The sequence below is a fragment of the Ruditapes philippinarum genome, unplaced genomic scaffold, assembly GCF_026571515.1.
Source record: "Ruditapes philippinarum isolate M1 unplaced genomic scaffold, ASM2657151v2 ctg3974_1_1_1_1, whole genome shotgun sequence".
Classification (NCBI taxonomy): Eukaryota; Metazoa; Mollusca; class Bivalvia; order Venerida; family Veneridae; genus Ruditapes; species Ruditapes philippinarum.
The window spans coordinates 1-10,348 of NW_026853242.1; the positions used below are offsets into that span (position 1 = coordinate 1).

General features: G+C 30.6%; 1 protein-coding gene across 1 annotated transcript; it reads left to right on the top strand.

The window, feature by feature from the left end:
• Nucleotides 1–552: 552 nt before the first annotated feature.
• On the top strand, nt 553–5,392 carry LOC132736238 (sodium-dependent dopamine transporter-like; the record flags this gene model as incomplete). Its single annotated transcript, XM_060723333.1, has 8 exons — nt 553–656; nt 1,172–1,296; nt 1,863–1,975; nt 2,339–2,467; nt 2,750–2,849; nt 3,209–3,309; nt 4,691–4,858; nt 5,272–5,392. Coding segments are annotated over 8 exons (948 nt in total), but the record flags the coding sequence as incomplete, so codon positions are not given.
• Nucleotides 5,393–10,348: the final 4,956 nt, after the last annotated feature.

A 10,348-nucleotide genomic window follows, 5' to 3' on the forward strand; every position in this document is an offset into this window, starting at 1 on the left:
TAACACTGTAGAATAGTTTAATCCTTGCAAAAAAATCTTTTGAAATATAATAGTTCAGATCACCGAATGTCGCGCACGATTTTTATGCATGGTTCCCTTACCGTAACTGAATACAGAAATGGCATAGTTTCAGTCACGGACCATACGGCAACCGAGGTATCCCCTTCAAAGTCACCATAGGACAAAGTCGTCCGGAAAGTTAAAGGACACAGCTATAAAGTCATAATAATCGGTCATATCAATATAATTTATTTGTTATTTTGCTTAAATATGCATTTGCTGCATTTTTTTTCTTCAATGAAGATGAAAACACTTATATATGTAAAATGACAATCACCCTGGTAACATGGTAACATTTTACGGAGCACTTTAATGTTATTCCATTAGCCATTCCAATAAAAAAGTTTTTTATATATAAGAAAAATAACTAGACAGTATAGATAGCCAAGACAGTACTTTAATCGTAATACTTGCATTACTTTTATAATCATTATCATAATGTTCAGTGCTAGCATTAATAAAAACTAAAAGTTACTATGGTTTTATATTTAGGTATGGATTGATGCAGGGACACAGGTTTTCTTCTCCCTGGGGCCAGGATTTGGAGTATTGCTCGCATTCGCTAGTTACAACAAAAGAGACAATAACGTGTACAGGTATTGTTACAGCAAAACCATGCTAAATGTTATTTGTTATACTAAGTTCAAATACCATCATTGTTTCATTATAATTTTTTTAGGAATGTATTGAAAAATTAAGAATTTTTTATCGAAATGATTATTATTTAAAACGTTTTATTTCTCAAAACATCCTTTAATCATTTTGATGGGCGAAAATTAATCAATAATTTATTGCAAGAAAAAAGTGAAAAATTCGTGGATTTGTAAAAAAATAGTTTTGGTACACAACCTTTGATCTGTAAAAAAATATTGAAAAGTTAAATTGCAACATCTCATATTGCGCCATTTATTTACAAAATACGAAATATTACATTTCTTTACTAAATACGAAATAAAAAACCATTTATTTACAAAATACGAAATATTGCACCGTTTCTTTATTAAATATGAAAAAAAACGCTTTTATTTTCGAAATATTTCACCATTTCCTCACGAAATACGAAATAAAACATAATTTCTTTAGTTACATCATTTGTGTTTTGTATTTACAGAGATGCGTTGATAACCAGTATGGTGAATTGTTGCACCAGTTTCTTCTCCGGGTTTGTGATTTTTATGATCCTGGGTTACATGGCCGACAGGGCCAAGGTCAGCATTGAAACTGTAGCCACAGAAGGTATGATATACTTAGTTTTTTATTTCTGTATACTTTTCTAATGGAGTTGTCCTTTGAATTTAAAAATGTTGAAGAGTTTTAGATGCAAAATGACATTTCAAATGATATTCAAAATTCACAGTCCGGCTGCTTTGGTATAATACTGGCTGATAAGACAGTTTGTTTTTAACTGTGAAAGATTAAATTTAAAAGATCTTTAAATATGTCATAGAAGAAAGGCACAAAATGTTTTTTAAAGTCTCAAAATGTCATCGTCAATATAACACCATGTACTGTGATCATTTTGATTTCAGGTGTCATTTTTGTAATCTTCTTGCATATATCATTCAAGATATTTTTTATCAAGACCTTAATTTAAATCTTAATGTCTAGTAATACAAACACTTTAAATGATTTGTGTAGTAACACATAAAATTTTATAAGAAACGTATTCCACGTCAGTGCTGCGTTTTTTTTATCCGTTTCATATAATTACATCCGAAGATTAGAACTATATTAAGACGCTTCTATTTTGATTACATAGTTGTACATATGATTAAATATTGTCTTTTCCCAATTTTTTAAAGGTCCAGGACTGGTGTTTGAGGCGTACCCCATGGCTATAGCAACTCTACCCGGATCAACATTTTGGGCTATCATTTTCTTTTTGATGTTACTCACACTTGGACTTGACAGTTCGGTATGTTTTTTTTTTTTTATAAATTCTCTGATATATTACATTGTTGTTTTGACTTCACTAGTGAAGAATACGTGTCACAACTTGCAAAATCATAGAAAATGATTAAAACATATCGCTGCAATCGCTGCAGTTTAATTTATTTTTGAACAACCCTCCTACTTGAAATGTGCTAACATAGTATTTTGGAAAGTTCCTTTACCAAAATTCAAACAATAATTTTGTAATTTACAGGAAGCAGATATATAGTTTGAGACTCTATAAATTATAGCATATTTTGTTGTTTTATTTATTGAAAGTCGATGAAGAATATCCTTTTACATAATTATATCGCATTTATTAAATCTAAATATTTTACCATTGTAGTTTGGAGGATCAGAAGCGATTATCACTGCGTTATCAGATGAGTTCCCCATACTTCGCAAGCACAGAGAAATATTTGTAGCAATTTTGTTCGCGGTTTACTTCATCATAGGACTTTCTTTTGTTTCACAGGTATGGTCTGTAGTATATATTTCAATATACATTAAAAGGAAACATACATTTACTAGTACTAAGGCAAAGCGAGCGTCATTTAATAAAGCATTTTGCCGTTAATATAAATTACAAAGATCTGTGTTTGTCAAACAAAAAAAGTAGTCAGCAATGGTTTCATAAACAACATGAAAGAACCTATATTGTGTAAATTTAAGTAAATTAACGAATGAAAAAGGAACGAAGTTGCAAAATCAAGTCATTTTAATTAGATAATAATTATTATGTAAATTTTTATTAAAGGGCGGAGCTTATGTTGTGACGTTAATGGACAAGTACGCAGCCGGATATTCCATTTTGTTTGCAGTTTTCTTTGAAACATTAGCAGTTTCTTGGGCGTATGGTAAAATATATTTAATGGTTATATTATTATGACAATGTGATACAAAACAAAATGACCCGGCGAAATGTACCAATATTTCGCAGGCAAAATTGTTGTGATATGCACGTATAGTTAAATAATATTCGCGTTTCAAAATGATGACCAAATAATAAATACCTGCAAGGTTATTTGCTTATATATGGAAAGGTAATATATCTGAAATAAATATAAGTTAAACCTGAGCCATTTACATGAGGACATTTAAAGGCCATCTCGGCAAAGTTGTTAAATACATATAGCCAAATTTAAAAAAAAAAGTCTTCTACATGCACAATAGAAACAAAATGCGTTATTCAAGCATATATAATTCTAATTAACAGGTGTTGAGAGATTCTCTGATGATATTGAATCTATGGTGGGATTTCGACCCGGCATTTACTGGAGAGTCACCTGGAAATATCTCGCACCCATCTTTTTATTGGTAAGCAATTTCTGTGTGTCAACCATCTACTTCTTCAGATATACATTTTATCATACTGCACGTTTATAACAACGCTTTTCTTTTGGATAATTGATAAAACCTATATACCTATATACGCTGTCAAATAATGAAGTGAACTATTGACTGTATTTATTTAATTATGTACATGTTAAACATCATTTTATTTATCAAAGTTTTTGGTGAATGTTTTCAAAATTCATGAAAATGAACATGTACGTATCGCAATGGTGTCGTCCACTCATATTTTTTGTGGTCATTGATGAAATACAAAAATGTAACTTATTATAAAAAATTATTCTCTTCTCAAATCATTTCACAAGCGTTCTTCAACATTTCCGGAGGTGTTTATGTAGGTGATCGTATTTCGGGCATTTTTATTACAGACTTTGTCCAGCATTTTCCCTATTCTTAAAGTCTGCCTTTGACAATTTTATTAACTGCCTGTATTGGTTTCAATTCTGTTATTTTATTCAATACAGTCATGACCTGCAAATGTTTTATTACTGCTCAAATTTCCTTTAAAGCTTCAAAGATTACAGATTTTCCCTTAACAAACTAAAGATTAATTACTTGCCGTTAGTTCGTCGATAACAAGCTTTCTATTCGCGTCCTGGCAAGATAATCGCCATTTTAATGTGTACGGCAATGCAAAGAAATAATTAACAATGGAATTGCAATTAACCTCTTGTAAAGTGAACCAACTTATTATACTGGCTTTATTTTTATGAAGCCTTCACAAGCTTGTTCAGATAAGTGGTCACTAATTGAATGTATTAAAGAAGTATATTATGTTTTAATAAACGGGTCTTTAATAACAGTTTCAGTTGAACTATGCATATATCATGAGAAACTAAAATAAAACTGATTTAGTATTTGCTATACATGAATATTTTTCGTGATTATTACCGCTTTACTGGTCAACATAATGAACGCGGTTAAGTGTTTCCGGGTTAAACATGAAAGAAACTTAACTGCGGGTTAATCTTCTATAAAGTTAATTTATGAGAATGTTTTTTGCACGCTATTATGACGTCAATTTAGCACAGTGTATGAAGCTCATTAACACATCGGAGAAAATAGTTCAAGAATTCATAAGTTCATCTACTTGATAGGATTTTTATATTCAAGCCCACAGCCGAGTTCGATTCGTCTAGCTTTTACATAGTCAATGACACTGCCACAAATGGCCGATCGTTGCAGGAATAATTGTTGGATGAGCAACCTTCTTCACCAACCAATAGAAGATTAATAGTTACGTCAATAAATCAGTGTTTGGTCGGCTTAAAATGAAACAAACACATATCATAATTGTTACTTTACATTACATAAACATTACAATGAATTCTATATTGTGTTTCAGTTTATCATGATATTTGGTTTGGTAAACTATGTTCCACTAGAGTATGACGCCTATGTGTACCCCTGGCAGGCGAACTTCATCGGTTGGTGTATTGCCTTATCTAGTATACTATGTATACCAGGATTTGCAATCTACCAGTTCTTACGAACAAAAGGCACCATTTCTGAGGTAAACATATTTGAACTTATCATTAAAATAAACTGAAACATGGTATAAATCTTTACATCGGAGTAAGTTCTCAACGAGGTTTAGTCTATATAACAGTTTGCATGGAAAAAAAGGTTATATTAATCATGTCATGCAAATAGTTTTGTGAATGTTATTGTATGACAAGAATGTATTATACATAACAAAGGATGCATTTGTATTATTAACTAAAGTGCCAAATATCAGCTCCCATAATGGTCATGAAGCTGTTCATGTACATAAAGGTGTCTCTTCTAAAAATCGTTGTTAAAGCCCATGGCTGTTCTCAGGACAACTCGGTATCATTCTTTTCAATGATTCTTTAGAGCAAATAAAAGACTAAAACTTTATGTTTTCAAAAGTAAGTGTTTAACATTTATTTCGATTTTCCACAGCGTTTCCACTACCTGTTGACTCCATATTTGGACAGCGTCGCAAACTGCGAAGGTGCGGCTTACAGTGACGTCAGAGTCAATGGTGGCGTAGTAGGCGTTCACGTGTAGCTACAACAGCCAATCGGAAGTCCGCAAGCATTTAAACGCAGCATGCCAAAATATGAAAACGCATGCCAAAAACTACGGAAAGTTTACACAGATATTGAAGTGTGAACAATATAAACATATTGATGTAGACAATGTTACAAGATTGTGCAAAGATGGAAACAGTTATTGTTTATTTGAGAAATTTGACTCAAATACACAATGATTCATAAGTGCAATAATTAAAATTGATATTGTTGAAGTGTTTATATACTTTGTAATTGTGTTGTATTTTTTCAAAAATTACATTATCTAGAAGATTTTATAATCTACATAATGGGTTCTTGTCTTAAACTAGAATCTACTGATATTTAAAACATAAAACATGCATAAGATCAAATCATCTGAAATGTATAAAAGTAAAAAGAAATGGAAAAAGAGGTGGAAACTTGTGCTTATGAAATTTCGATTATTCGGCTTGTAATATTCAAATATTAGATTTTCCCCAAGTGCTGCCAATTACAGGGGAAACTGTTGTGTATCAGTAAGGAATCTTGTCAAAAATTGAAGATATTTTCAAATACGTTTTTTCGAATTTGGCCATAGCTTTTGCAGCAACTTTATCAAAATAACAATATCTGACCAATGGAAACGATCTATCCGTCGAAAAGAAACTAAAGCCCCAGTCACACTAGAGCTTACGACCAGTGAAGACCAGTTCACGATCAACAGTGACCTCTGGTCGCGGACAATCTTTAAAACGTCTTACGACGGTCATCGGTGATCTTTGACAGTCGCAGGTTATATTATTTAGGTCCCACGACCAATTTCAGTCGTAGAGAGGTTTTTGAGCTTGCACAAAAACCTCCTTGCGATCAAACAGGTCGCTAGTAATCTTATAAGGTCTTAAGGCTGTCGCACGATGGTCGTTCGGAAGTGCGATAATCTTACGACAGTCTACAAATTGCCACTAGTCACTTATAATCCTAAGTAGTCTTTAGTAATCGTGTGATGGTCGTACGACAAGTTGTAGGTGATCGCATGTTATGACACGGGTAGTCGTAAGTAATCCCAGGCAATCTTGAGACCATCGTACGTTTACTTATGACCTGTCGTACGATTGTCAATGATGACTTGTCTTACGATACTCGCAAACGTAAATTTATCTGTGCAAAAATGGTTTTGGTCGCAGACAATCGCTGATGATCGTCAGTTTTACAAGTCGCCTGTGGTCGCAAGTAATCGTAAGCTCTAGTGTGACTGGGGTTTAAGGAACACCGATTTATATTAATTTGACATTAACTTGTTGGTATCTGTTGACAAGTTAACCTAATTCAACTTTTTGGAGTTAGTAGACTTGCTAAAACGTTTAATACTTGTTCATTAGTGATTTAAGGCAACATTTAAGTCAACATAGACCAACTAGGACATTCACAAACATTTATTAGCAACGAGTATTGTCGTAGCCATTTCATTCACGTGATTACAGTACTGTCACGTGGTTAGAGTGATGTCATGTTATTAGAGTACTGTCACGTGATAAGAGTGCTACCCGCCAGATGTGCTGTACATACATTTTTTGTTACATTATAATATATATTTAACGTATATAAATATACAATATGTTATGTTGTAATATTGTTAAGTTTATAGGAATTTAGCCCTATGCACAAATTGTGACAAAGTCGCTTTTTTACAATCTCTACCAAAATTGGATTAATTTCAAGCCAACTCTAGAAAACAAATTTCTGTACCTTATAACAGTATGTCATTTTTTCTAGTTTGGTTTAAAGTTACAAATATTATTATTTTGATAAACATAATCTTATTATCAAACATGTGTGCCTTACATGAATATCCACATCTTTTCTTCTATGAAAAATGCTCTAAATTTAACATATTTTCAAAATGTATCTTTTTTTAATCTTTGAAAAGTGGTCAAGAATGTAATTTTACATTGTAAGTTGCATGTTGAAAGCTTTATAATATTAAACTAGATCAATCAGTCGCTTAAAACATTTCGTTAATCAAAATACACATGTTATTTACCTGTGTAATTGTTACTGATGTGACATCACAAATATAAAATGTCAGTTACCTCAATCACATCTACTTTGATATTAAATGTAAAAACTGAATTAATTGCAATTTAAGCTACGTCTATAAGACATTCAACTTTGATAATCTATTATTACTTTAAAGAACAAGTCAAAAACAATTTAACGAGTTAAAATAGAGACTTGTTTAGTTTCCTTTAAGTATATAAAAGATGTGACGATGATTTGTTATTCTAAAATAGGACCTCATCATATGTTAGGCTTTGATGTACATGTATACTAGAAACGTTACTATCTATACTGGTATTTTAAGTGTATTACAATATGATTTACTCCTAATATATAAGCAACTTGTTATTTAAAGTAAACATGAATCCAGACTTTATAAGAATACACTTCTGGCAAAATGTGTATGCTTAAAGAAAACGTTCTTCATGTATATATATTATAGTATATTGTTGTCTATGGTTGTATACAAGTTGTTATTGTTACTATTTTTAAAGTTATGTACATATATAAACCTATATCTAAGGTGTCCATTATTTACTTATTACATATTAAAATGTGTTGTTTTTTCTACTCATTTGTATTTAGGTTTTGTAAAGCTTTGACAGTGATGCATTAATATAATTTATAGACTTTCAATGTGGTCAATATGTACTGTTATAGACCAGTCTTAAAAGTCATAATGACTGGGCAAGGTGTTAGAGATACACAAAACTTCTGAATTACGAACAAAATGAAGCTGAACATTTTTTCTTTCTTTTAGACCAAAGTCATTACATGATTAAAGATAAAATTCACTTTTTGGGTTTACTTTGTCCATGAAATGAATATACAAAAATGTACATAAAATATCATTGTGCATGGTTATTTTACTCTGACCGAAAAATGGTCAGTTATGAAAAGTTGTCCATAGTTAATCAATGTAGATACATATTCATCACTGAGCAAGGGTAAAGTACAATAAATTATTGGGTAAATTGAATTCCAGGGTAATAAATAAGAAAACGAGATAAAATTGTTTTCAAGCCCTGTACCTTATACCTCATTTTTCTGAAAGTTCAAGTGATAACTTTTATTATTACAAATAGTGGTTAGTTATTATCACATTGGGTATATTTATACGCTTTAATATTAATTTGTACAATACAGGATATATTGGACTGTCCAAAGCTTGGGAAACTATATTGGACAAGCTGCTAGGAGAGTCCAATATTGGTCTTAAACTGTACAAGCCAAAATAAATATTTTGCACAAAAAATTGTTAAATAGCTAACCAAACTTTATGTCAGTTATATTTTCTGAAAAAAACTGTAACCAACTATTAAATATGGTAAAAAAAATATCTTATTCAAATAAAAAATTTGATTTTTTTTACCAGTTCCATTGCAATCATCCTGGTTTGAATAAAACATTACTTGAATATTGTGTGAACTTTACAAATTTAACATTTTCCTGGTAGGTTTCTATATCAAATTCTAGTTTATTTATTTCTGTTGGTTCTATTGTTAATAAGTTTTTGTGAACATAGTCTAAAATACTTTGTTTTCCAAATTGGCTATATATTAATATTTCACCGTTTTTTTACAATATTTAATAATTAAGTATTACACAAACTTATTGCTGCCAAAAGTTATACAGTAAATTACTTATTGTAAACTATATAGCACAATTTGTTACCATATTGTCACACTTTATAGCATATTTTACTTCTGATATTGTCAAATATATATATACATTTGTACATGTGTATTATGTTGTAAATACATGTTGTCGACAAACATATTTGTATTACAAATATATATACACGATATATTGTATTTAGATAGAAATAAAAACTCGTAAAAACAAGTTTTGTTATACTTTATTTTTCCTCCATGCAATGAATTTAATATCCAAGTTATCTTAAAAACCTTTGATGCATGACATGAACGTTGTGTAAGTGGGGGACACACAAACAGACAGGGTTATGATTTTAATATGCCACCCTTCAATAGAGATTGACATAAAAACATAACTGTGACAGCATCTATATAATTTTTGATATAATAGTTCCATATTTCATAAATTATATAGTAAATAAATGTATTTCATTTTTTTTCCAAGTTTCTTTACCTTACTCCACAATGTGAATTGTATTTGTCTGTGTAAAATTGAAGCTATATATTTTTAGTGGAAATCAGTAAGATTTTAATGTTGATACAAAAAGTAACTATCAGATCTCTAAATTTGTAAAAATAACTTGCCCCGTCAGCATTTTGGAACATTACTTTGTCAATAAAATACTGCACACAGGAATCAAGCTCCCTGTGGGCCGCAAACATCAATGTTATCCAAATATATGCTTTTCTGTGTAAGTAGCGTCACTTAACAACATTTGCAGATTAACCTTCATGTTATTTTTTCTATCAAATCCTATACTTTAAAGATGCAAACAATAAATACAGGCAATACTGTATGTTAGTGAAACTATGTTCCTTTTCATTAACCCTTTCGCTGCCAGAGGGTTATTGTTTTATTGATGACCTATTTGCCAAAGGTTTTCTAAGAAATTACTATATTATTAATTGATATAATTATTATTATTTGTTATTAGTATTATAATAATTATATATGTTTCCAAATCTGTGAGTATGATAATAATAATAATCGTAGATGGGTATAATTTCTTTATATTTATTATTATTATTATTAATTTATTATTATTACTATTATTATTATAGAAACGGCTAAAGCCGTCCATATGGCAAATGTGCCAAAAATAACAGGGACAGCATTAGCCATCCCTATGGCAGTGAAAGGGTTAATACACATTTATGAAAATATTTAAGTACAGCAGTACCTATATATATTACCCTATATGTAATTTCAGTAACATTCAAAAAGTTACAATTAATCAGCTAACAGTATAGAGTCTGGTCACACTTTATGCA